We start from the raw sequence: 27,421 nt of genomic DNA on the forward strand, positions 1-27,421 counted from the left end.
GCGCGGTGCCCCCATGCGTGGCAGCGCCCCCATGCGCGGTGCGCATGCACGATGGCGTCCCCATGCGCGGCGCTGGCCCCATGCGCAGTGCGCATATGCGGCACCGCCCCCTGAGGGGGGAAAATGGCAGATCGCATTGTTTGGCGACCCCCGTAAAATGGTCGATCGACCCCAAATGGGGTCGCGACCCATAGGTTGAGAACCGCTGCCTTAAAGCCACAGGACATGAAATTGACTTTAAAAATACCAGAACCATTGCCAAAAGTAAACATTTTAATAACAGAATAATCAGAGAAGCCATCGAGATAGAAAAACGCCCACACAGCATGAACAAGCGAGATGATACCTCCCGCCTACCAGCCATTTGGAAACTCGCCCTTATTGACAAACGACTCCCTAACACAAAAAATGATACCAGACCCACACTCACAAAAACCACACAGGATGTCACCACCACACATCCACGCAAAAAACAAACCCAAAGCCACACCGATGACGAGGCACGACCACAAACCAGAAGCCAGACCACAGCTGCATCATTAGCCACTTTAAACCCCTCCAATCCATACATGAAGCAAACTGACACCCTCCATGAAGATGAGGCACGACCACGAACGCGAAGCCAAAAAATAGCAAGGCAGCCCACCATCTTAAACCCCCCTGCAACTCAGACTAACCTGAGCACAACCAAACAGAACACTCCCCCAGCCAATCAGAGCTCAGCCAACCCCCCAGCCAATCAGAGGACAGCCAACCCCCCCAGCCAATCAGAGGACAGCCACGCCCCTAACCAATCAGAACACACCTCCACCCAATCAGAATACAGCCAAGCTCCCACCCAATCAGTTCATACCCCCGCTGGCAGTTAAAAGAAACAGCTAAGACCACACATTACTCCCCGAAGCACGAAGCTGAAAGTACCAGCCTGAAGATGACGAATGGGACTTCGTCGAAACGTCGCCAAGACGCTTCCAATTTTACGTGGGAGAAAACCCGAACAACCAAAGACCTACATACAAACACCCGCGAAAACCTCAGAAAACATATATATATATATATATATATATATATATATATATTATATATATATATATATATATATATATATACACACACACACACACACACATTTATACACACATACATACATACATACATATATATTGATACAACTCCCTACACCCAGGAGGTTTCTTGACGGCTGCTCTCCCAAAAATGTGGCAGGTTACAGAGAAAGCTCTTGACCGCGAGAATTAAGATATTTGGAAGCGGGAGGGTCAATTCGCTGTCCCCGTTTCCTGAACGGTGAGCCGGAAAACGGTTTTCGCCAAGGCAGCTCTCCGGGCTCGAGCGCCCGCATGCATCAGGCGGAGGTCCGCCAGGGCGCGCGGAGGGTCGGGCTCCGTGACCTCCGGGTCTCCCCTGGTGCTTGCCGCAGGAGGGAGGCGCCAGAGTGGCCCAACTCGGCTTGGCTCGCTCCGGACTCAGCCGCGCCGCGTCGGGGATGCAGCCCAGGAGGGAGGCCTCCCGGGCTGACGATCGGCGCCCATCCAGCAATGTCACTTCCTTCCGGAAGGCCCGGATGGCTCCGCGCCTGATTGGTTGCCTCGCGGCGCGCGCGCGGCTGCTATTGGCCGAGCGAGGGGAAGGGCCGGCGGCGGCCCACAGGGCCGAGACCAGTGAGGCGGGAATCGCGGATGGGGACGGCCGGAGAGTGTAGCGGCGCGAGGCCGGAGGCCGGCCCGTTTTTCACCTTGGCCGAGGTGGCGAAGCGCAGCACCGACCGGGAGGCCTGGCTGGTCATCCACGATCGCGTCTATGACGTCACCCGCTTCCTCGACGAGGTGGGCGCGAGGGTGGCCGGAGGCAAACGAGGCCGCGTCCCTCGCCGAAGAGGCTGCCGCTGCCCTGGGCCCCGTCGGGATGGCTGGCTCGTGGCCCGTCGCCCCCCGGCTCTTGGGACGCGCCGCTCAGCGGAAGGGCCTCCGGCGCCGCCTTCTTGGAGCGGGCAGGCCGGGAGAGCCGTTTCCTCGCCTCCTCCCCCAGAGCGGTCTGGCTTGCTGAACGGCCCTTCTACAAGGCAGATGCAAGCCAGGCCTTTGGGACGTTGTGGGGGGGATTTGTTATATTTAAACGCATATTGTTGCATCGCAGCAAATTCTGTATAGCGGTTCAAGGTTCAACACTGGACTGGCAGGGCAGTCACTTGAAGGAAGGAGAGCAGTAGAACCGAAATCCTAAATGACACAAGAACTCCTTATTTTATTTCTTTTTTATAGGAATATCTTCAACTGTCTTTTTGCTTGAATATTATATTACAGGCATGAAAACAACTAATCACAAGGTGAAACTATAATAAAATTATCACAGATTGCTCAAATGGTAGAGCCACCTAATCGGCATGACTGTACTTAAAATCATCATCTTCATTTCCTTTTTTACTTCTTCATGTGTTGGGTGTATTTAAAATATCTTAGCAAATAAATAGTTTAAATAGTGCTGAGGATAACATAAGGTTGCTGCCAGCCAGCTCTCGGTCAAGAGGGCATCATAGTTGTCTTCAGGAAGGGTACCCAGGGAAGAGCTCAGCGGCCTGTGACCCAAAGTGAGAATTTAGAATATTTGCAGGGCAGAAAAGGGAGAGGCTAACTTCCTCTTGTAGTCCTCTGGGTGCTGGCTCTGGAGCCTTCGCCACTCCTAAACTCCTAAACGGTTGTAAGACCCTGGAGCCAGGGTCTTACAGCCAGATCTGGAAGTTAGGAAGCAAAGCTGAATGGGCACATGTTTCCCACCTCTCAGCATGCTACTGGAACATTATTATGCTGCCCGAAATACCCCTTAGCTCTTGATTAATCCAATTTCTCAATCTTTTTGTACATCCAATTATGCCTCTTGTTGAGCTGGATTATTTAAAGCATCGGGAACAACAGCCTGTAAGGAGTACCAGGAATAGAAGTCCTTGTGACATCCTGGCCTCCTCCAGTGAACTGGAAGTTAACTTAAGAAACTTAAGGTCAACTTATATTGTGAGCTGCCCAAAGTTTGGTGGCACAAAAATTGAATCATGTAAATGAATAAATTAGCAAGAGAGCTTGTCAGGCTCATATCTAATCTGAGCTATGCAGAGAAGTCTGTTGAATGTCTTGGGATAAGCACCCTTCACTTCAGAGGCCACAGAAGCAAAGAGAAGAAGGGAACTCAATTGCTAAGGGTACAAATGGAGCCTTATTGTCTGTTGTCCATGTCTCCTTACTTCCCCCTATGTCCACATTGCTTGCTGTGTTTCTCTGGGTAAAAATGTGAAATTTGCCACAAGGGGAAACTAATGACGTCAATCAGAGATTATTCCCTTAACCTCTGCTCCCCACCTCACCCTTGAAGGAGTTTTACCCTGGGAGTAAAATCCACCGCAGGGTTCTTTGCAGTGTGCTGTGGGTGTGTCTGGGCATGTTTTGCCCGCTTTGCACTCACTGACCCAACAAGCTGTCTGGCTCCTGTGCTGCTGTCAGCTGATGGCATCTGCTCCCTGGGGGCGGGGAGGGGGAAGCAGGAAGTCAAACATCAGTTGGAAAGATCATATAAGTAGCCTTCTCAGCACGCTGGCCCATTTGTCCTGCTGCCCTGCCATTATCCACCTCTCTGGGCAGCAGTTCAGCCAGAGGGAGGCCATCTTCCTGAGGGAACCAGCTAGGATTAATTCTGGGCATTCAGCCAGCAGAAGAGAAGACTTTCCTTTGCATGCCTTGCTTGGTGGTCCACAGCAGGCAGCCTGACAATCTGCTTGCCAAAGCTCCTGCCTGCATCCAGCATCTTAGGAGCACAAAGAATCTTGAGCAGCTAAGCCTTAAGCAGAATAAAGAGCTGCTGTCACCCTCAAAATATTAGGGACAAGAATAGGCCATAGAAGTCTTGCAAATTTTCTGAAATTTGCGAAGTGTGTTCAACATACGAGCATTAATTTGTTCAGAGATAAGAAAAACAAACTCCTTCCTGAGTAACTAGAACAGCATGGGAAGGTATGTCAATGTGGATGAATTGCAGCTCCCACAATCCTTTGTTCTGGCCATATTTCTGTGGACAGATGAGTTTTAAATTTAGATGCTTGGAGGAGACCACACGGTCTATATTTGCAATATTGACAGTATCAATTTAGGTGCTTGGTTGATGGAGGCTGGGTTTCCTTAAGCTAGTTCCCATAAAGGACATGACATACATGTTAATTTACCTCAGAGTTTCTGTGGAATTCAAAGAGCTTGTTTCTGAATAGACCTCAATATGGTTGCATTAATAGAATGCAGGCCTTTAAAAGTCTGCTAGGAAATAGGTCCTGTTGCTTCCATGTAATGGATTTTACTTTATGGTAAAGTGAAAAGTAAATTTCAGTGAGAAAAATCTTGAATGCTTGCAGTTCCCTATACCGTAATATAGAGTGGTCATTCTCTGTTTGCTCCTCTTTCTCAGACTTTCTGTCCTTTTTAGCATCCAGGTGGAGATAAGGTTCTGCTTGAACAAGCTGGTAGAGATGCCACAGAGAGCTTTGAAGATGTTGGCCATTCCATGGATGCTAAAGAAATGCTCAAGCAGTATCTCATAGGAGAGATCCATCCGGTAAAATTTAATTCATAAAATAAATTTGGGGCTCTTGTGATATTTGTGTTGAAAGGTTTTCTCCCTGGGGAGCAGCTCCTTTTCTGAGTCCCCGTGCCTCAGTGGCCCTGGGAGCCCTTCTTCCTTTGCTTGGCTTATCTGAGGTTTCCTGTTTAGCAGGCCAGGCCTTCTCCCCAGAATCTCTCCCTTGAGTTTCAAGCAGGTTATTCAAGTGAAGCCAGGCTTAGCTAGGAGAGATGGATGGTCTCACTCGCCGGGTTTGATGTCTTACCCACATCTCTCCAGAGGGATCCTGAAATAAATGGCTAAGCTGACGTGGATCAATCGAAATGGATATAAAAATGAAGGGAAGATACCTTTGGTCGTTTCCTTTATGAAAAGACGTTTCATTTTCTGGGTGGTATTTTCCCTTCAGGGCAGCAAAGGCCTTAACAGTGGTTTATCACCATAGATGAAAGGGGAGCAGTGATTTCAATTCAGTGTATTTTTTTAGATTTTCTATGCAGAATTGATGCTTCCAAGTATATATAGGTAGATTTATTATATCCAGACTTAATATTGCATTCATTTCCTGTATTTTACTTTTAAAATCATTCAGTTCTACCCAGCAGAATATTATTAGTTGCCACCAGGCTCCCTACTGACCCATCTATCAGCAGCCCGTACCCCTCTTCAGGGTCTTCGGTGGTTACCAGGGAAGTCAGTCATTCCTTCAGAGGAGGCAGAGGAGACGGTATTTCTCAGATGTGTAACAAGAGTCTCTCCCTTCTTTCCCCTTTTTCAACAGGATGATCGCAAACCTGATGCTTCCAAGGTAAGGCCAATTCTGGTAATATATTTTCCTTTTTATTCTAGCAGGGAAGCCTCCTTCAGTACTAAATTTAAATTTACCGACAAAGAATTAAAGGGAGACATCAAAGAATTAAAGGTAGCATCTTTATTTGTAAATTTAAATTTTACACAGAAATAGTTGGTCGCAGAAGCGACTGCCTGTGAAGACTCCTAGATTGGGGCTGAAAGGCAAAAGCAGAAGCAGTATGCTCCATCCCATATTTGGATAGACCAGGATACTCTGATAGACCTGTCTCACAGGAAAACACTCATCTTTCAGTACCTAAAAAGATGCTGTAAAAACAGAAACATGTTTTCAGCTGAGTGAGTTGTTTCATGTGGCAGAGGTAAGATGCTGTCCTGGGGGGGGGGGACTACCCTTGTACAGCTGGCCAGAATGCAGTGGCTTTGTCTCCAGCAGCACAGATCCTCCTGAGCACAAGGCTATTGATTCATGAGTTGTCAACCACTCCTCTTTTTTGCAGGCAGCATCTTTCTACCCTGCAAGGGATGCCGCTTGTCAGTCTTCCACCATGGAAGGAAAATTGTTTGAGTACTTGGGGACCTGCTTTGATTGGACCTGTGTCCAGAGGCAGCAGACTTCTGACTGCCAGCTCTTGGGGGCCTCCAAGAGAAAAGGACTTTATCTTTTTGTCCTTTATGGGCCTCCTGAGGGGATAGACGGATCCTTGGCTGAATAGGAGAAAGTCCTCTGGGGCAGAGATCCTTGGGTAAGGCACTTGGCATTTGCTGGAGGAGCCGGGACTTCCTGCTTCATCTTGACTGCTCTATCTTGCAGCAGAGGGAGTATGAGGAGGTCTTGTGGCGTACTGCGGTACAGTCATTGTGCTGCAGGATAGCCCTCTTGCTGGAGGTAGCTGAGGGGCCTCTTCCCTTTGGGTAGAGTGCCGTGTGGTGAGCAGAGTGCAGTCCTTTGCAGCAAGGGAATAAAAGCTTTCTGCAGCTTAGCTTGCAGCCCAGTTTGTAATTGTCCTATTTTGCCTCTCCCTCCCTGTCTTGTGTCAACAAAGGCTTATGATGAGCATGATGTCCCAGCTTATAGCTCACTGAACTTGTGCTGAGAGAGTCATCAAACTTTCAGATGCCGTGGGTGGCCTTGATTTCTCCCAAGGGGCCTGAGGTGAGGCCAGAGCTGAAAACAACTTTGTACAAGAGCCCCTCCCAGGAGTGATATTGGAGGCTGTAAACCTTTCTGTGGGCCTTTCTGTAGCTTATGATTCTGGGGGAGAACAGAGGCTTGGTGGCATTGCTCCTGCAAGGATAAACTCTCCCAGGCTGGAAGTTTAATGGGAAGAGAGGCACTGGGGTAAATATGCCTGCCTCATTATGGCTTGACAGCTTAAGTGGTGCCAGAAGTTTTGCAGGGTTTTTCCGCTTCTCTACCTGCTTTTTCAGAGGCACAGGAGGGGTTTACCTGCGGGGAGACCCTGGGCTGTGCGGGGAAACACAGCGCTATGATACTTGCCTCTGAGAAAAGGCTTCCAGGCCCTGTCAAAACCCTGCTGTGGGCTCTGCTCACTCCCTCAGATCAGGTCTGCTGCATTCAGGTGGCTGGAGAATGAACTGACCCGTTGGCTGTCTTTCTTTTTCCTCTTCTGCAAGGCTGTCCAGCTGCCCCGTTTCACAACCCTCACTTGTGACAACCATTTTGGTAACAGCCAGCAATTTCCCTAAACAAATCCTGTCTTCACTTTGGGATCCAGGTAGCAGCCATTCTGGATTCTTTGGAGACTCTTAGCCCAGGAAACCCTCTCTGAAGCCTATCCTTTGTGTGTGTTTTGTTTTCTTCTTTTGCCAGGCCTAATCGAAGGGCTGCTCTTGCGTGTTCCCTTCCTTCCTCCCTGCTTGCTCCCTTTCTGCGTGTTCAGCTAATGCCTGTTGAGTTTCAGGAACCAGTGACATTTACCAGCAGGGCCAGTTATACGATTCAGAGGGGGCGAATCCTGTCTTGGGCTTTTTGAGAAATGCTTTAGCTGAAACCAGGGAAAAAGTCCTGAGATTGGTCCTCCTGCAGTGGGAACAGGAACATAAAGAGGTTGAGATCCAAATAGATGCTTGCATCTGCCAGTCCTAGGGAGGGGGCTTATGGTATGATGAGGCAGCTTTAATTGGAAAAGGGGAGGCCAGAATTTAAAGGTTACCTTTGACATGACTGTAGCTGGCCAATCTTTTTGAGATCTCTTAGATGGGATTTGGTTGGAATTGAGGCTAACTTTGGGTTGATGGCCAGCTGGTTATGAGGTGGCCATATCCTGTCACGGGAAGCAAGGCATGGTAGCGATTCTGCTTTCTTTCCACCTGTCCTTCTGGACTAGCAACAAGGAATGGAACTGAAAGACAACATACTTCCAGTTCTGCCATTGATGTTTCTTCCCAGTAACACCTCCCAGGGAAATGTGGGGACAAGTCCTTTCTTCTGGGAGCAAGGCAGGAATCTCAGCTTGGCTTCAGCCAATTCCTGAATCTGCTGCCTTTCCAGGTGACCTGCCCTTCACAAGGGGACTGCCCACACGGCCAGCCTCTGAATGGCAGCCCTTCCCATCTTTTGCCTGGAAGCCAGTTCTCTCTTCCAGCTGATGCAGAGATCTCCTTGAACATCCTGCCACATCTCTTGGACTTGTCGGCTCCACTCTTGAACTGCCCTCCCAGTTTTCCTATGTGAAAACTACAGCATAAATCTTCCTGTTGCTGTGTCTTTGCTTCGTTGCCTCTGGGGAAGATGGCAGAGATGGCTGGGAAGTTGGAAGGGCTGCCTGCAGAATGCTCTGAAGTGGCTTTTCTCACCTTCTGAAAATGTTGGGTCCCACAAGCGCTGCCCAGGCTCTCTAGGGGAGCTGCCTTCCAGTTTGGGGAAAACCTGGGCCCAGAAAGAGTGTCCAAAGCAATGCCTATGGCTGCAAAGTGCCAAACCTCAGAGCAACCTGGTGTGCCAGGCCCAGGGGATAAAGGCAGGAGAAGGAAACAGGGCAGGAGATCAAAGAAACAATGGCTGTGTTTGCACAACTTGCTTAAATTGGTTAGCTAATTGGCTTGTTTTCTGACTGCCTCATATATGGAATCATAAAGTACAGACTTAGGCTTGGTTTGCAGCACACAGTAAAGCTCAGACTATAAAGGAGTTGGAGTGCTTTCTGCTCCAGTTTTGAGCAGCAGGATGCTTTTGTTGTGAAAACTGTTATCAAACCAATTTTGATACAAACCTAGGTTTTTCCCGGAGGCTTCTACGTTTACACTCTTTCTCCCCTCCTGTTCATGTCCATTATCTGTGATGAATAGCAGCCCAAAAATGTGTCTCTGACTTAATGGTCTTACTGCTCTTGCACTGGGATTATCTGTTGACGCAGAGAGTTTCTGTTTGTTCGGCTGGGGCCTTTTGGGCCAGTCATGTCAGAAGGTCTCCTGCGCCTTCCTTTCTGAAGCCAGTGAGCCTCCACCCCATCCAGCCATTCTGCTCCGATCAGCCTCTCCTCCTTCCCAAGGCCACGGTTTGGATTTCAGGACTGGCTCTTCTCTGGAAACGTCTCCTCTTTTCATGGGGCCTCATCTCCTGCTCCCACTCTTCCTACTGACCCGATAGTTTTTCCTAAAATGAAAGGCTGTTGACTCACAAGGCTCATATGCAGACTGTTGCTCATTCCTTTGTTCTTTTTCCCTAGCATTTATGGAGGTGGTGAGCAGAGTGACACGTCCTGATCCAAGCCACATAGCTTTTCAGGAAAACAGCCATTATTTGGGCTGAAAAGGAAAGGAGTTTTGTCTGAGCTGCCATTCTCCCATCCTGGGGTTTGCGTTGAAGGTCTCTCACGCTGTAACACCTCCCAAAAATAAATTCTTCCTAAAGTCTCTCTTGTGTTCCTTTGAAAAAACTGCCTGTTTTTGATTGGCACAGCCCCACTTCTACAGCTAAAAAAGGTCCTTTTTATTTTTCTGCAAATAACTGAAACGTAATTCACTGTATCATCTACACACAGGACAAACTGGAAACATTTCTTCTCCACTCAGGTCCACAGCAAATAAAGTAATGAGCTGTAGATACTAACAATTGATACAATTCTTGCATTGAGAAACGATATCTTGGGTCCTGCCTGCCCCTCCAACTTCTTCCCCATCCTGGGATATCCTTTGCATCATTCTGCTGCCCATCAAAGGGAAGGAGAGCGACTTCTCTCGCCATCTGCTTGCAACAGCTGGCAAGGACGGCAGCAGTACAGGTGGTTAGCTTCCTGTTTGGGTAACTTGCCTCCTGGCCAGACAGACATCTGATGTCTTTGTGCAAAGAGAAGATGTTCTCCTTTAGAAAGCCCCCCTTTGCCTGTTGGGGAGAGCGGTGGGACATGGTGATTACAGAATAAATAGGGAGGTGGACCAGGGGAGGGAAACTAAGACACTTCCTTCTCCCCAGGATGTGAGAAAAATGGGAAGAGTTATCTGGCTCTCTGAGCAATTATCAGCTTAACACAAGGATGTGCCTTTTATCTCCCCAGGTTCCAAGCCCATTCCGTGAGTCAAGGTACAGTATTCTGACAATATTGTAAATCAAAGAAATGCACTCCCTTTGGCTTTAAAAGCAGCCTCTGGAAATGTGTGTCCTCCTGTCTCAATTGGAAGACTTACAGGCATTGTGTAGCTAGTGAAATCTACCTCCCTGGTGGTGGCAAAGAGAAGAATCTTACAGCTGGCACTTACATTAGACCCTTACAATAAGTTTAATGCAAGTGTAAACATGTTTTACATTTCTGTGATAACTTTATCCTTAGCGATCCTTAACTGGTGGCCTTCATAATACTGTGCCATGAAATGGGAAATTCTGTAGCGAGTGTCAGTGTCAGTAACATGTGGCCACATCGATTGGCTGAACCATGCAGAAGAGACCATGTTGCCTCAGAATGTATTTGTGCTAAGAAACCGAGAGTTCCAGAAATGCAGCAGTTGCAACTGTGAAGAGGAACAGAAGTGCTGGGCTGGAGATGCCAGCCTTTTTGCTTATGATAATTATGCACAAAATGTTCCTGTATGCAGGGGCCGTGGGGGGCACTTTACCTCCAACATTCCATCTTGCATGTAATAGTCAGAAGTTCTGAAAGCAGGAATCATCTTTCTATTCATGGAAATGTGGCTCACCTTTTCTTTATTGCTTGTTCCTCAGCATCTGGACGGTCTGGCTGATCCCTATTCTGGGAGCCTTGGTTCTGGGCTTGATGTATCGTTACTACATAACGGATGGGAAATCCTCCTGACCCGAGTCTGCAGTTATCTGCACCCACGTCACTCCGTTGACAGCTGTAGATGTTTTTTTAACTTCTGATGGCTTCCAGATGTCTTTCACTTCTATCCATCAGTTTAGTGCCTCTGCTACCTGCAAAGCCAACCAACGATCTAGGAAAACCACCATCTTTGCTGTAAACTCCAGGATCTGTCATTCCACTGTGATGTGCTTTTTCAGGCATCGGCTACAAGTCATTTTTATTTAACTGGTTCTGATGTTGTAGAGTGGCAGTCTCCACCTTTGTCAATTTATCCTATCAAGCACTATTAGCAGCTGGTAGGCAGCCACGTTCCCTGCAAAAAATTATCCCACCAGCATCTGCCAACAGGGCTTGCTTGGGAGGATTTTCTGTAAGCTTCTCTTGTACTTGGATTTCCAACTGTTAATTCACTGTATTTTTAATTATGTTTCGGTTTACTTACTGGTAGTCCTGTTTCATTGTATGCCTTCTGAATTGGCCTGTTCTGTAATAAAAGTTTCTCTAGACCAGCCAGATTAATTTCCTTGACGTGCCCAGCTGAGCAGGTGGTTTTTCTGCTGTTGGTGTATTGTTTGGGGGGGGGGGAAGAGAGAGAGAGAGCTCTTGGCTTCTCCATCAATGTAAGATTAGAGCCCTGAGCTCAGGACAGCAGAAGCAGGGCAGGGCTTGAGCCAGATTCCAGCTAGGCCAGCCCAAAGCACCAAGCCCAGCTGCGGTTGGGGCCCTGTGAGTTCTATGCCAGCCTCATTAGGCCTTGTCTGGCTCAGCTGGAATCTTGGCAGAAGGACCAGGTTGGTGACAGATAATTACAGAGAACATCTCTGTGGCTGCTAAGAGTAGATACTGAGTTGATGGCACATAAAGAGGTCAAAAAATACAGCAATTTGCAGTATGTTTTGTGAAAAGAAGGTCTTTCTCTTGTGAGGGGAACACTTCCCACAAAAAGCATGGAATGCTTGCTGAAGCACCACTGAGCTGCACCTGTGAGTTCTTCGGCCCTGAGCTGAAACCAGCCCTTCTGTAAGTTAAGTACTGACAAGGCGGCTGGCCATTTTGAACAAACGTTTTCGGCATCTTCTCTGGCTTCTAGCCAGGTTGTCTGGTCTCGGTAGGTTAGGAGTTTACTGGATTCAAGTTGTCTTTCCTGAGCCCCTGGCTCTGGATTGTTTTGCAATGATTCCAGCTTCTTTGAAACTGGCTTTCTAACAGCCAAACCCGTCAGTCATACATACATGAGAGCCTGAAGGATTTGGTAATGTCAGTGCAAAAAAATGCACCCAACCGCCAGATTGGCCCTAGGGGTGATGGTGAGGTCCTGCTCAGAGGCTGCATCTGCTCTTGTGGCTTTGTTGAAATCGGCTGATAAGAAAACAAGACCCATGCATGTATATCTCTTTCCCTAAATCCAGGGTTCAAATCTTGTCTTGGAAGCTGATCCCACTGGAATAAGGGTTATGGGAAACAGGCAGCGGCTGTCTGCTTCTGAGAAAAGAATGGGCTTCAGCAGGCTTATCTGTCTGGAGAAAAGCCACACAGAGCAAAACCTGCTGAGACATAAGCCTCCCCCAGAAGGGTGCCGTGTAAGCTTCCTCAGCAGACCCCTGCTCTTGGCACTCTTAATAATCAGATATGGGGCCGAGCTGGTTGGTTGAGAGTCAAAATATAGAGCAATAGGAGTCCATTAAGCAAGTGGGTTTGGCAGCAATTCAGTAGCAGATCCATTCTCTCCTTGCCAGCTGATTCCTGAGCTCTGCATGGGTCTTCAGTGCCCTCTACCAAGCCTGAGGCTGGATGCTCTGGCTTTGACTGAGTGGCTTTCGGAAGAGGGCTGCCAAACCCTCCCACTTTCTGGACAGTCCTCTCACCTCCATAGACGTCTGCACTTGTGTCTCTTTCCCTCCTTCCCCCCACCCCACCCCCTCCACCAGCAGACCCCAGGAAGGAACATCATTTTGGGTACCTCCAGGTGCAATTGCTGGCATCTGCTGTTGGGTAGGGAAAGATCAAACTGGAGACTGGAGAAGTACCTTCTCTTCCTCAAATGCTGAGCAGCTATGGCCAATGAACTCTTGACTGACCTCCATAGTGGAACAACCTGGGGTCTCCCATGATTTTGCACTGGTCAGTCCTTGCACAAGAAGAGATTCAAAGCAAAGGAGCCATGCAGCACTTGGGGTGCAGTTTGGATGGCCCCTTCTCAGAGCCACAGACTTGGCTGATCTCTGAAAACTAAGATGAACCAGGATGGGAAATTTATTTACTTACCTTATTTATTGATTGATGCAATTTATAGGCTGCCTGTCTTACCTCCAGGTAACCCTGTAAGAAATCTCCAGGAAAGGCTGCAGGCTAGATGAGAAAGTGCAAATCAGGCAAAGCCAAACCTCAAGTTGAGGTGAATTAATTTAGTCAGGAGCAGGAAGGGAATGCGAGAAGAACAGGGACCAAGAGGAGGCAACCCACTGAGCTCAGCAGCGAAATTAAGCTGACCATCTGAGTGGCTTTGATGAGGCTCATAGAAAGGCTTTTGGCACTCCTGATTCCTGGGAACCCTAGTCCTGGATCTGTGCCAAAGGAAGTTCTGAGCAAAAGGTTGTCGTTTTTAGTGCCATGGGGAAAGCTGGTAGACCCCTACCTGGAGGGACCCCTCCAGGTAGGGGTCCCCCAGCTTTCCCTGTGGCACTAAAAACGACAGGGACCCCTACCTGGAGGCTTAATCTTGCCCCTTCAGGTACTTAGAAGTAAACCCTCCTGCAAGGGAAAGTGAGAAGAACCCCACAAGGAGGAAGACTGTGTCAAAGGCCTAACACTGTTCAGAGCGGTTCTTTCGGGGCAAGGCCCAAAGTGGCATGCAACCCTCTGCACTGTTCAGCTGGAGGTGATGGGGCCTCTGGTGTTTTGTTTTGGATTCCCCCTCTCCCCACCCCAGCACTGGTCTAACAGGTGTAAAGCTGTTGTGGGAAACAAGGATGTTTACTCAGAAGTGAGTCCAGCTGTATGGAGTATGGCCTCTTGTGCACCAGTGTCCCAAGTGTCCAGGCCTTTAGTTCTTCTGGGTAGATCTGCATACCTGCCCTGAGGGATTTACAGAATAAGCCAAAAAAGCCTAAGTAGGATCCACCTCCAGACCTTCCATGCTTTCCGACCTGCCTGCTGAGGAGCAAGAGATTCCTCCCCCCACCCCAACCCTCCCCCTGTCTTCACGCCTTCTCTAACCACTTCTTGAAGGCTCCCTTATCTACACGCTTGCATTCCGCCTGGAAGGGTTTTAAACAGTGATTTGAACAATTTTAATGGGTAGATTTCTGTAACCCAAACAAACCCATTGTAATGGATACTGGAGGGTCTCTCGGTCTAATGCAAGCCCTGCTTTTAAGGCCGGCTTGGTCAGCCGAGATGAGCAGGCCGGTGGACGAAGTCTTGCAGAGTTTGGCTCCCCCGGCCGGGGTTTGGGCGGAGAGCCGAGCGGTCAGACCGCCTCTTTCTCCGCTGGGAAAAGGCAGACGCCAAGCAAGGCCCGGGGAGGGGGCGGCTGAAACACCGGGCCGGGCGCTCTGGGGGTGAGGCTGGCTGGGGCTCTCCGCCACGGAGCAACGGGCCAGCTTGGAAGCCGCACGCCCAGCCGGGGGAGGGCTCCGCGCACCGTATCCGAGGGCAAAGCTGCCCGCTCGGCTCCTGCCCCGCGCCGGCCGGGACGCGGCGACGCGCCCGGCAGGCGCGGCTCCGGCCCAGGCCGGCCGCCCTCGAGGGAGCAGGGGTGGCGGGGTCCCCGGCCCGGCAGGCGGGGGAGGGGCCAGTTTACTTCCGCCCCCTGGCCGTCCGCTTGCGCCGCGCCGACTGGCCGCCGATGCCGGCTTCGCGGGCGGCGCCATAAATAGCGGGGCTCGGGCAGGCTCGGCCAGTGGCTGGTCGGGCAGAGGCTGCGCGCTGTTGCTGTTCGGCGTCGAGGAGAGCCCGAGCCCGAGCCCGACGGGGCACCAGCCGACCCCCCCAGCCGAGCAGGCTCAGCGCGCCGGCAGCGCCAGCCATGCATTCCACCTTGGCCTCCGAGAGCGCCCTGGGCGCGGGGCCGCTGCACGCCTGGCCGTGGGGCGCCGTCGGAGGGAGCGCGATGTCTGCCGTCGGCCCGGGTAAGACCGCGCCTTCGCCGCGACGCTCGACTCGGGGGAGGAGGGGGCGCCGCCGCCGCGGCTGGCGGGGCCGTGTCCCCTGGCGCTCCAGCGGGGGGGGGGTCCTCGGGAGCCCCGCGGCGCCTGGCGGTCTGGGCGCTGGGACAGCGGAGTCGGTCGGGGAGGCGGCGGGGAATCTGCCTCGCGCGAAAGGAGCGCGGGAAGAAGGCGCCCAGCCGGAGAGCGGAGTCCCCCGACGGCTTCGCTCCCGAACTAGACCGCCGCCAGCCGTCGCCCCGGGGCGCTGCAGAGCAGCAGCGCAACGGGGTTGGGGTTGGGGGTGCTCAGCCCATCTTCCTCCGCCCGCAGAAGGGGCTGCCTCCCCCAAAACATGCCCCCCCGCCGCCGTTCGTTGCTGGCAGAAAAGGAGGCTGATTACTGGGGCCAAATTCCTCGAATTCGGGGACAGGGCAACCTTCAGCTTTGCTGGGTCTCGGTGTCAGCTGGGCTCTGCCTTGGAGGGAGGTAGAAGAGAATTCCTGGCTCAGGGTTGAACTGGGGAGGGGGGGGGGTCCTCGGAGCTCTCTGAGCTTGGCTATTTTCTTGCAGATGTTTCGGTACCAAACTAGGTGACATCATCGTTAGAGGAAGATTTTAGGCACTTGTGTTTAAATTAGATCCTTTGATTCCAGTGCAAAGATAAATAATTCATGGAGGAAGGGGCCTAATCTTTCACCTCGTTCCTTATGGGCTCCTTTTACAAGCCTTGGGAAATCAAAGGTGCTCCTTATGGGTGGGAAGAAAGGCTCCATTACCTGGTTACATACAATTCAATATTGCTCAGTACCAACAATTCAAGGGCAAATTTATATATATATATATATTTTGGTCTTGGTTGGGCAAAATTAAGTGACTTTTGCACCTGGGAGGCTTTGGTGCTGTGATGGAACACCCCATAGGAAACCAGATTTTCCTAATGGGTATTTTTACTTTCTTTTTGGATTGTGCTAAATGTCATTTATTTAAATATTCCCTCTGTGACATAGTAGCAAAATGAGAAACTGATCTTAAAGATAAATTTAAGAAATAATTAAAACCATGCTGTCTTATTATATGATACTGGAATATATTCAGCCAAATCAAGACTCTCCATGTGAAGTAGAGACCAGCTGCCCTCCTCTCTTCAGTAGGTTATTTGCATCAATCAGTTGTTTTTTTTTCTTAAATAAAGGCCATGTCCCCATCTTGTGTGTGTATTTATACTCAATATGAATTATTTAAAAGTGGCAATGGAATTGACAATATATTTATTTATTGTAGGATTTAAACAATAGGATGATGGTGAGGTTGCTCTTCATAATGCTTCTGCCTCCTGTTTTCCCTGCCATGCCCAATGAGCTTGAATGCTGTTTCTTTCAAGAGAAACGATGTAGTTTTCCACCCATCGGGGCTCTCAGCATTTTCCCACCTGAGCAAGGTTCCCTTTGCATGGGCTAACATCCAGAACACCCTGCAAGTGGAGTTAAGTGTGCAGGAAGAGGGTTGGAGCTAGTGCACAAAGTGAAAGCTGTTCAAAGACAACCTGTTTGGAGCTGATACTTGGGGCTGGGAGGATGGCTCCCACCTGGCCTCTCTGAGTAACTTGTGCTTGGCCTAACCTGCCAAGAGGGCAATTGGTGCAGGGCCAGTTTCACTGCTGAGGCAACTGCCCGCCTATTCCTTTCACCACACCAAGAGGATGTTGGGTATGTGGAATCACACAGGCTGAATCCCAAAGACACACCGGCAGCTCCCGAGTCCCTCCCATTCAGTCACTGCTTCAGAGGTAAAACAGGTCCAGAGATGCCATGGGAGGTAGCTGGGACAAGACAGAATAAAGAGCTTGCTGCGGATGCAGAGTGGAGCCCAGCAGGTGGGAGATCAGTGCCCCCTGGCCATACCCTCCTTCCTTTCCGCCATAAAAAGGATGGCCCTATTTTTGTCAGACACCTGTCCAGCAGCGGAAACCCTGTTCCTGGGCAAGAGTTGGGAGGGGGGAAGGGGAGAAGCAGTTTGTTTACTGCCAGTTTTTATTTCTGGCAGTTGCCCCATGCTCTGGGATTTTATTGTTTGCTTTATATGTCAGAACAGAGATCAGGAGGCGCAGCTGGGATGTAACAAGCAGCAAACACGTCCTTTAAAGATGGCTGCGCTGGGGGCAGAGGTTGCTTCAATCTGCCACAAGCTTCCAACTGGGCTTCAGTAAAAGACAGGCGAGCATCAGAAAGGCAAAGGGGGTCATCACACAGGTCTTCCTGGCTGTGGAACAGCACGGGCATGTCTGCAGCTGGAGGCAGGGAAAGTTTAGCCCTAACAGCCCTGAACCTAAAGAAGACAGAGGGTGAGAAGGGAGGGAGGAGCGTGTAGAAGGGGAACCATCACTGTCTGGTGTCTTGATAAAGCATCTTGGCCTCTTGCCCCCCATTTCCTGAGCCAGCATGGAAAGCTGTGTTGTTTAGAATTTTTGTATGTCTGTTTCTCTTAAATCAGTGGTTCTCAACCTTCCTAATGCCGCGACCCTTTAATACAGTTCCTCATGTTGTGGTGACCCCCCAACCCCCCATCCAGCTGGCCGGGGGTATCAAAAACTTGACCCCCCCCAAAAAAGTAAAAAATGGGAAAGTATAGGTAGTCCTCGACTTACAACAATTCGCTTAGTGACTCTTTGAAGTTACAACAGCACTGAAAAAGCGAATTATGATCATTTTTCACACTTATGATTATTGCAGCATCCCCAGGGTCATGTGATTTACATTCGGATGCTTGACAACTGATTCATACTTATGATGTTCACAGTGTCCCAGGGTCAAGTGATCAATGGCCAGGGGGTGTGGCCAGCTGATCACTCAGGTTGCAGAGTGCCTGTGGGGATGAATCTGTGGGTCTCTGGGATGGGACTGGGGTGGGTGCCTGCCTTCCTTCCCTCCCTTCTCTCCCCTTGTCCCTTTCTTTCCTTCCTTTCCCTCCCCTCCCTCTTAGACTCTTCCTCCTTCCCTCCCTCTCCCATTGTTCCTTCCTTCCTTCCTTCCTTCCTTCCTTCCTTCCTTCCTTCTTTCCTTCCTTTCCTTCACCTCCCTTAGTCTCTTCCTCCTTCCCTCCCTCTTTCCCATTGTCCCTTCCTTCCTTCTTTTTTTCCTTTCCTTCACCTCCCTTAGTCTCTTCCTCCTTCCCTCCTTCCCATTGTCCCTTCCTTCTTTCCTTCCTTTCCTTCACCTGCTTCTTAGTCTCTTCCTCCTTTCCTCCCTCTCTCCCCTTGTCCCTTCCTTCCTTCCTACCTTCCTTCCTTCCCTCTTCCTTCCTTCCCTCTCTCCCTCCCTCCCTCCCTTCCATTGTTCCTTCCTTTCTTCCCTCTCTTGTTGTCCCTTACTTCCCTCCCTCTTCGTCCCTTCCTTCCTCTCCCCCTCTGTGCCCAGGAAGGGACAAGGGGAGGGGGACAGGCTGCCAGCGTGGCTGGTGGCTTTGCTGCCGATGGCCATGGCAACATGCCAAACCTGCCTGTGCACAGGCAGAGGCAGAGGAGAGCTCCGTCCATTTCACTTGCTCAGCTTCCCCAGGCTACAGCTGGTTCGCGCTTCTGCTAAATTAGCAAGCGGCATATTTTCCAGCAAAGCTCGAGCAACTTTGCTGGGCAGGAGCGCAGGAGAGCTGCTACAGCTGATCTGCTTCTGGGCTGCTCAGCGGAAGCGCAGATCAGCTGTAGAGGCTTGCCCCGATCCTGGACAAGAGGGAAGGAAGGGGGGAAAGGCCAAGGGAAAAGAAGGAGGGAAGGAGGGACAAAGAGGGAGGGGAAGGAAGGAAGGAAGGAAGGAAGGAAGGAAGGAAGGGACAATGGGAGAGGGAGGGAAGGAGGAAGAGACCAAGAGGGAGGGAAGGAAAGGAAGTTCCAGCCAGCAGAGGCTTGGAAGCCCGGCTGCCAAGGAACAGAGGAGCGCAAAGCCAAGGAGAAGAAGGTGGCGGTTTCCTCCCAAAGTGGGCTCCATTTCTTCACCCCTTCCCTGGGTTTGTGGGGAATTTCTCGTCACCAAAGCTGACAGGTGCTCCTTCGAGCCCGCCGTGAGCTTTCTTGCCCCCTTTGCTTCTCCCCCTCCCCCTTTTCGTGAGGATTGTGGCACCCTTGGGAAGCCGGAGGAGTTCCCTCCCTCTCTCCCTGTCAAGACCCTCGAAGGAGCACCTGTCAGCGGGGCCTTGCTCTGCGCCTGCGCTCTTCATGCGCCCCCTGCAGGGCACATTTGGTAGAGTTCGTGCAGACTGCCGCCAAGCAGCATATTTTCCACAAACAAGTGAGGTGGAGCGGAGGGAGGGAGGGAGAGAAGGCGGTTGACAAGCCTTGCCTAAGACCATAGGAAATATGTTTTCCGATGGTCCTAGGCAACCCCTGTGAAAGGCTCGTGCAACCCCCAAAAGGGTCGCGACCCACAGGTTGGGAACTGCTGTCTTAAATGCATATGTCTAGGTGGAAAATAATCAGTACAGGAAACAAAAAAACCATAACCATAATTAAAAATGTCCCAATATAAAGAAGAAAAATCAAGGCACTATATACCAGTGTGAGTATCCTGAACCTAAGGATGGGAGATAGGCCAAGTTACAGCAGTTTTCTGGATGGCTAAGAAGGTTGAGGCATACCTCAGTCCCGTAAGACTGCACCAATGGGACCTGGAGCTGCTTGTCAGATCCAGTGCAACTGCAGTGATATCTGCTGCTCTTCTCACTCACCACTGAATTTGCTCTCCTATCCTCTTGAATTTGATCTCCAGATATCAACCCTCCCTGTCACTTACTGGCAAGACAAAGCAGAGTCGCACTCCATGCATGATGCAAGAAACCTTGTCTCACTTTACCTTCACCTGGCCAAGAGCAGCACAAAAGTGAAAGATGAGCATGAGGCTGAAGCTGAGCTTCTCCCTGGGCTGCCATGTTAGCCCCGGCCTCTGTGTCCACCCTATCCTTTTGCTAGGGATCCTGCTGGGAGAAGCATCTCAGGAAATGCCGGCTGGCTGGCCCTGAATCTCCTGGGCTGTTGACAGATTTGCATTCTCTTCTGCCTTATTTTTCCACATGATTGTTGGAAAATAATTTACCTCCTGACTTATGATTGCTACCTATTAGGAAACACCTGCTAATCTCTCCCAGTCCCTGAATAAAATAAGCATTTTATAATTGAACATTTTAATCTAAACCAATACATCAAAGTCCTCCCATCTAGCTCTTGCATACAGTAGTGTGTGTACCTTCAAGTCAGTGTTGACTCTTAGCAACTGACAAGTGACAGCAGTTTTCTTGACAAGGTTTTTCAGAAATGGTTTGCCATTGTTCCTTCCCAGGGCTGAGCGAAAGGGCAGCCAGATGGCTTTGTGCTTAAGGCAGCGGTTCTCAACCTGTGGGTCGCGACCCTTTTGGGGGTTGCACGAGCCTTTCACAGGGGTTGCCTAGGACCATCGGAAAACATATTTCCTATGGTCTTAGGCAAGGCTTGTCAACCGCCTTCTCTCCCTCCCTCCCTCCGCTCCACCTCACTTGTTTGTGGAAAATATGCTGCTTGGCGGCAGTCTGCACGAACTCTACCAAATGTGCCCTGCAGGGGGCGCATGAAGAGCGCAGGCGCAGAGCAAGGCCCCGCCCTCCCCAGGGACTCATTGTGCAGCGACCGGATTGACTTCTTCTCGTGCACGCAGGTCAGCGAAGGGGAGGCCGCCACAGCACCCAACTCCTGCGCCCGTCAGCTGGCGACCCCCGAACTTGCGCTTGTCAGCCGGGAGGTCTGGCGACGGCCGCCGGTCTCCTTTGCCACCCTGCCCATCCTCGAATCCTCCTCTTCCCGTTCATGTCGAGCCCGCAGGGGCTTGACAGGGAGAGAGGGAGGGAACTCCTCCTCCTCTCCTAAGCTTCAAAGCACGACCGGCTTCCCAAGGGCGCCACAATCCTCACGAAAAGGGGGAGGGGGAGAAGCAAAGGGGGCAAGAAAGCTCACGGCAGGCTCGAAGGAGCACCTGTCAGCTTTGGTGACGAGAAATTCCCCACAAACCCAGGGAAGGGGTGAAGAAATGGAGCCCCCTTTGGGAGGAAACCGCCACCTTCTTCTCCTTGGCTTTGTGCTCCTCTGTTCCTCGGCAGCCGGGCTGCCAAGCCTCTGCTGGCTGGAACTTCCTTTCCTTCCCTCCCTCTTGGTATCTTCCTCCTTCCCTCCCTCTCCCATTGTCCCTTCCTTCCTTCCTTCCTTCCTTCCTTCCTTCCTTTCCTTCACCTCCCTCTTTGTCCCTCCCTCTTTCCCCTTGTCCCTCCCTCCCTCCCTCCCTTCCTTTCTTTCCTTCACCTCCCTCTTTGTCCCTCCTTCCCTCCCTCTCCCATTGTTCCTTCCTTCCTTCCTTCCTTCCTTCCTTCCTTCCTTCCTTCCTTCCTTCCTTCCTTCCTTCCTTCCTTCGCCTCCCTCTTTGTCCCTCCTTCCCTCCCTCTTTCCCTCTTGTCCAGGATCAGGGCGAGCCTCTATAGCTGATCCGTGCTTCCGCTGAGCAGCCCAGATACAGATCAGCTGTAGCAGCTCTCCTGCGCTCCTGCCCAGCAAACCTGCTCAAGCTTTGCTGGAAAATATGCCACTTGCTAATTTAGCAGAAGTGCGAATCAGCTGTAGCCCGGCAAAGCTGAGCAAGTGAGCTGGGTGGACATCTCCTCTGCCTGTGCACAGGCAGGTATGGCATGTCGCCATGGCCACCGGCAGCAAAGCCACCAGCCACACTGGCAGCCTGTCCCTCTCCCCTTGTCCCTTCCTGGGCACCGAGGGGGAGAGGAAGGAAGGGATGAAGAGGGAGGGAAGTAAGGGACAACGAGAGAGGGAAGGAAGGAAGGAACATTGGAAAGGAGGAAGAAAGGAAGGAAGAAGGAAGGAAGGGACAAGCGGAGAGAGGGAGGGAAGGAGGAAGAGACTAAGAGGGAGGGGAAGGAAAGAAGGAACAATAGGAAAGAGGGAGGGAAGGAGGAAGAGACTAAGAGGGAGGTGAAGGAAAGGAAGGAAAGAAGGAAGGGACAATGGGAGAGAGGGAGGAAAAGAGGAAGAGACTAAGGGAGGGGAAGGAAAGGCAGGAAAGAAGGAATGGACAATGGGAAAGAGGGAGGGAAGGAGGAAGAGACTAAGGGAGGTAAAGGAAAGGAAGAAAAGAAGGAAGGGACAATGGGAGAGGGAGGGAAGGAGGAAGAAACTAAGAGGGAGGTGAAGGAAAGGAATAAAAGAAGAAAGGGACGAGGGGAGAGAAGGGAGGGAGGGAAGGTATCAGTGGGAGGGGAGGGAATGCGTATAGCAGTCCTCTTGGCCATCGCTGCGAAGGGCATCTGTTCCCTCTGCCCCCGGAGATAGGAATCTGGTGAAGTATCTGGGCAGTTGAGAATTTTTCGGGGAGGCAAACAGATCCAATTGTGGATATCCGAATCTGTCCGTGATTTCCCTGAACAGTGCTGGATCCAGTCGCCACTCCGAGTGGTCGACTGTAACCCTGCTCAGGGAATCTGCTTGACGATTCGCCTCCCCCGATATGTGTTCCGCTATGGTGGATCCCAGGTTGGACTCTGCCCAAGACTCCAGACCCTGAGCTTCTAGCATGAGAGACCAGGACCGGGTCCCTCCCTGCCTGTTGACGTGTGCCTTGGCTGCCACGTTGTCCGTCAGTATTAGAACGTGCTTCCCTGTCACTAAGGTGGAAAAGTGACGGAGTGCCAGATGAATGGCCCTGAGCTCAAGCCAGTTTATGTTGTGGGCTAGGTCCGAACATGACTATTGACTCTGTGCTAGATGAGTCTGGAGGTGGGCGCCCCATCCAAACAGACTGGCGTCTGTGGTCAAGGTAAGCCTGATTGGTTCCTTGAAGAGGGACCCCCTGGTCTAACGCCGATGAGGTCCACCACAGAAGGAATGATAATGTCTGGTGTGGAACCCTCACCCTCCTTGTGGACGAACTCATACGCCGTTTCTGAAACGGAAGTAGAAACCACTGGAGGTCTCTGGAATGTAGCCTGGCCCACGGAACAATCCCCAGACAAGAGACCATCTTGCCCAACAGTTGAGACAGTTGGACCAGGGGTACTACCTTCTCTCTCCGAACCCGGTGAACGAGAGTCCTGATGCTTTTCCTGCGATCCTGAGAAAGACCTTGCATAGATTTGAGGCAGGCATCCTCCCCAGTCCCATCCCAGAGACCGACAGATTCACCCCCACAGGTACTCTGCAACCTGAGTGATCAGCTGGCCACGCCCCCGGCCATTGATCACGTGACCCTGGGACACTGAACGTCATAAGTATGAATCAGTTGTCAAGCATCCGAATGTAAATCACATCACCCTGGGGATGCTGCAACAATCATAAGTGTGAAAAATGATCATAATTCGCTTTTTCAGTGCTGTTGTAACTTCAAACAGTCACTAAGTGAATTGTTGTAAGTCGAGGACTACCTATACTTTCCCATTTTTTCCTTTTTGGGGGGGGGTCAAGCTGGATGGGGGGTTGGGGGGTCACCACAACATGAAGAACTGTATTAAAGGGTCGCGGCATTAGGAAGGTTGAGAACCACTGGCTTAAGGGAAGGCTAAAACTCATGGCCTGGCCTGATGCCTTCACCACTGTACCAAACTGTCTCTATAAAGGAGCCATCACTTCTGCATTTCTTTTATGTGTGATTGAGGTTCCTGCATCCCCCTAAGCCCCCATGGTTTATGGCTGAAGCTTGTGTGAAGCAGGCCACCTGAGTGCATTTTGGTTCAGCTCAATTTCGCCAGTCTAGCTTTAAAGTAGCTATTTTCAACCTGCTTTCCAGATGTGTTGGATCACAATTCCCATCTACCTGGATTAACTTTTGTGTGCATATAGAACTATGTTCTGTAATTAACAAATGGCTGTCCTTTGTGGAAATACCATTCATAGCATTAACAAAATATTATATATTTTAACAATATACTACTGGAGAAAAAATAAAGTTTCCACAGCCTGCAAGAGTAAATGGTTCCAATGGCACCAGAATGGTGCCAAATATTTTATTGAACAAATGACATTCTTAACCCGATTACTGAATTAACCCAGGTTCCTGGTTCAGACAGGATTCTACTTCTTGTGCCCTATCCGTTATGGGACGTTGGTGATCATGTTGGCGATCCTGTTTTTATCAGCAGCCGCACGAAAAAGTGGTGTTGAATTTTGTCCAAACCAGTCCCTTAGATTTTGAAGACAGTATACAGAACTGTAAATTAACAAAAGGGAGTTTCACAACCAAGTCAAAATACCACACTCCAGCTAAGGCAACAGGCACCAAGTTGGTGACAAGATGTGGAAATGCAGGTTTGCCTCCATTCACCTGGCTCAGCAGGATTGTGCGCACAGCCTTTAAGATCGGTGGCTGCTCCAGTCGTGAAAACAGGCTTGTTTTGGCCTCACTTTTCAGAAGTGGAGCAAAGTTGAGAGAAAGGCAGCCCAGGGAGCCAAAGAGGTGGCGGCTGAGAAAACCACCCAAGACAGAAAAGCCGGTGGGCAGAGACGGGGGGGGGAGGGAGGGTCGGGGAAAACCAGTAAGGGCATTAAAGACACCCCAGCGTGGCGGAAAGGTGGGGGGGGGCTGACAAAGGGAAGCATTTTTCCCCGGCCTTCCCCACCGGGGCCCTCCTGCTGCCGGGTGGACGCTGCCGCCAAGTGGGCCGGGGGCCGGGCTGTTCCCCTGGCCGCGACCCTTCACTTCCATGATCCCCCCGCCCCGCAAGGGCCAGCCCGGGATGCAGGTTAGGCCGACGGCCTGTTGCGCGCCACTGAACGAGTCGGCCTCGATGGCGCCTCCTCGCGGAGGGGGGCTCCGAGCTGGCGCCGCTGACCCACTTCCCACCTGGGTGCCAGGCCCCACCCCTTCGGCAAGAGGGGGGAAGTCTCCCTCCGCTTCGCCCGCTTGCCAAGCAGGCTAATTGCCGTGCCACTCCCTCTGCGACCCCTCCCCGGACAGTTCCAGGGGCGCAAGCGCAGAAGCACTCCTTCGTGCTTCCGATCCCGCCCTCCTCCTCCCCAGGCACGGTAGATCTGGACGCGTGCGCGCTCCATTTCCTTCTCGGTGCGCAGAGGTCGAAGGATCCCGAAGGCGGAGGATTTCCCCGCGTTCTCGGGCGGGGCGCATGCGCCTTGCACTTGTCGCTGCTTTCTCGGTCTCCCTTCGGCCACCGCTGGCGCGCGGAGCCGGGTGGCGCATGCGCGGTACTAGGAACGAGGGGGCGGTCCCGCTGGGCTGCAGCCACCGGATTCCTGTCAGGAGCGGCGCCCGCGGAGCCGCTTCCCCGTTGGCCCCGGAGCGGCGATGCCCTCGGATTTCATCTCTCTGCTCAGCGCCGACCTCGACCTCGAGTCGCCCAAGTCCCTCTACTCCAAGGGTGAGTCGGCCACCGAGGCCGCTCTGGGCCTTCTCGGCCAGCGGGCGAGCCAGGCCGCCGCAGCCAGCGCCGCCCGGGCCGGATTGCGGGCGGCCCGAGCGGTTCGAGCCTCGCGGCAGGCCGGTGCCTGCGAGCCCCGCGGATCCGCCTGGGGGCTGGAGGCGCTTCCCGAGAGCGGCGGGAGGTGCGGCCCTGGGGGCGGGGAAAGCGTGGTCCGAGAGGCGAAGGGGGGGATCTGGTTGCCCCGAGCTCGGCTGAATTGGGCCGCTGCTGAAGGAGGCCGGGCTGGCCTTGGCTTCCTTCGACTCCAGCGCCGGAAAGTGGCAGCAATATCCGAGGAAGAGCCGGGCGTGGGTGGCTTTTGACAAGACCAATCCAGTCAAACGGAGGTTAGATAAGAAAGATGCGCGAAGCCTCCGGTAACTGGGAAGGCGACATCTTTTGTTTTCCCTCGTCTGGCTTAAGATGTAAACAAAAACTATCATCAAACTATAAAGAGACTGGAAGTCCTAGGCTTGTGAAAAACTAAAAATAGAATCTGCTGGTTGCTTTTGAAATTAGAAGATTTAACTCTTTATCACAGTAACCTAAAACTCCCATTAAATTAAGTTTCTATTTTGTGGGGTAGTAGGTAACTATAGGTTAGCAGCAGGTGAGTAGCAAATATAAAATATGTTAAATTGTTGAAAATGCCTGTTATTAATAATACCCAAATATGTGTTGGGTATTGTTGTTTGCTCAATATTGCTTCCATCAATCCTAGCAGTAACTTCAGATTTTTATCAAGCTGTTGATTTATTACAGTTACCTGAAGCTTTGAATCTGGGAAGCTTATTTTCAAATTGGTATTCATGTAGGGTTTTTTTACCAGTCTATGTTCACAATTAACTGTTTTGTGGTGTACAAGAGGCTTGTGAACTGATAGGTAGTGCTTGACTATCTTTCTAAGAATATTTTGTCATTTTTGTCATATTCCCTTTGTATGGAATGTTCTGTTATTAGAAAAACCGGTAGTTGTTAAATCTTTAGCAAAAGTTACTCTGACAACCACAAATAACCTTTCATTTAATTTAGATTAGTGATACCAATTATGATGCTAAGAGCATGTGGTTGTGATAACCAAGCAAATATAATCTTACAATGTATTTGCTTTCAAAAATAATTCTGAAAGAATGATAGTAAATATTATTCAAGTAAAACATCCTAAATAAACCTAAATCAAAATGCTGATTGTTGCAAATATATTGAATGTTGTATGTTGAAGTATTATCATTTTGTAAATAAATACAATTTCAATAATTTTCATAGAAGATTTAGTTAAGTATTTTTAAACACATAATGGCTTCTATAGCATTCTTCTCAGTTTCTCATATGAAAGGTAACAAAACTAGAAAGAATACATAAATTATCTAGAAACAACAGACGCCATATATGTAACATTTTATGTACAACTTATACAGTATATGAATTCCCTTCTCACCTTGGTGGCTGCTCTGTGTCTTCCTCAATCTTGGATACTCTACCAGAGACCTGGAAGTTTGAGGATCCTGTGCAGTACCTTAGCTGTTCTTAACACCACACTTCTCTGGAGAGAAAGTCCTGAGATGGTTTCTGGGATTGATTGAAGCCTCTCCCAGCTTAGGAGCCACAGCCCCAAATTCTACCATTGCTGGGATTGCTTTGGTCTTTCCTTTCCACGTCCTTTTTAGTTCCTCCTTCAGCCCCTGGTATTTCTCCATCTTCCCACAGGATCTTAGCTCTCATATTGTCGCCAACCTTCGATGGAATCTCCCATCTGTATTTGTGAAGGCCTAGCCCATACCTTATGCAGATGTTCCTGTACACAGTACAGTATTAGTTACTTGGTTGTACTGTTAGTGTATGCTGTTCCTGCCTGCTGCCACCATGTGTTGGACTGTCTCTGAGGCCTCTCTGCATAGTCTGCCCCTTGGGTTCTGTCTAGCGTGGTAGGCCTCTGCTTTTGTGGATCTGGTGCTTAATGCCTGTTCTGCTGCTATGATCAGTTCTTCAGTGATGTGTTTTAATTCAGCCCTTTCCTGCCACTGGTAGGGTTTCCCTGAGTCTGGCAACTCAGTTTTCTGTCTCATCAGGATCTCTTTTGTCATGGCTGTTCCTCTGCTTGATCTCATTCTGTATGTGTGAGTGGGTATAACATTTGTATAT

General features: G+C 50.6%; 2 protein-coding genes and 1 long non-coding RNA gene across 12 annotated transcripts in view; 2 read left to right on the top strand and 1 right to left on the bottom strand.

The window, feature by feature from the left end:
- Positions 1–1,626: 1,626 nt before the first annotated feature.
- LOC120302487 (cytochrome b5) lies at positions 1,627–11,215 on the top strand. Of its 3 annotated transcripts, XR_005555147.1 has the most exons (7): positions 1,627–1,844; positions 4,480–4,608; positions 5,396–5,422; positions 5,925–6,170; positions 6,471–6,580; positions 9,945–9,970; positions 10,607–11,215. XR_005555147.1 is itself a non-coding variant. In XM_039330984.1 (5 exons), the coding sequence occupies exons 1-5, from the start codon at positions 1,698–1,700 to the stop codon at positions 10,695–10,697; spliced, it is 420 nt and encodes a 139-aa protein (XP_039186918.1). In that variant the 5' UTR covers positions 1,638–1,697; the 3' UTR covers positions 10,698–11,215. The 3 variants fall into 3 exon arrangements, 1 of the variants encoding a protein (XP_039186918.1); XR_005555146.1 differs by lacking the exon at positions 6,471–6,580; XM_039330984.1 differs by lacking the exons at positions 5,925–6,170; positions 6,471–6,580 and having other exon boundaries at positions 1,638–1,844.
- Positions 11,216–14,606: 3,391 nt separating this feature from the next.
- The window catches only part of NFAT5 (nuclear factor of activated T cells 5), a 53,910-nt gene continuing 41,095 nt past the window's right edge, over positions 14,607–27,421 (top strand). For 2 of the 8 annotated variants that reach the window (XM_039330907.1, XM_039330910.1), the window contains exon 1: positions 14,608–14,836. In XM_039330907.1, coding sequence (XP_039186841.1) covers positions 14,734–14,836 — 103 coding nt within the window. In that variant the 5' untranslated portion in view covers positions 14,608–14,733. Of the gene's footprint in view, positions 14,837–24,995; positions 25,238–27,421 lie in introns of those variants that run through there. The other 6 variants (XM_039330909.1, XM_039330908.1, XM_039330913.1 and 3 more) reach the window with 6 other exon arrangements.
- Positions 23,832–24,834, bottom strand: LOC120302465. The gene is made up of 2 exons (XR_005555140.1): positions 24,706–24,834; positions 23,832–24,325 (listed from the first exon to the last, which is right to left on the bottom strand). It is a non-coding gene; the product is annotated as an uncharacterized LOC120302465 (long non-coding RNA).

This window comes from Crotalus tigris, unplaced genomic scaffold, assembly GCF_016545835.1.
Source record: "Crotalus tigris isolate CLP2741 ecotype Arizona unplaced genomic scaffold, ASM1654583v1 scf7180000024433.1590703, whole genome shotgun sequence".
Taxonomy (NCBI): domain Eukaryota; kingdom Metazoa; phylum Chordata; class Lepidosauria; order Squamata; family Viperidae; genus Crotalus; species Crotalus tigris.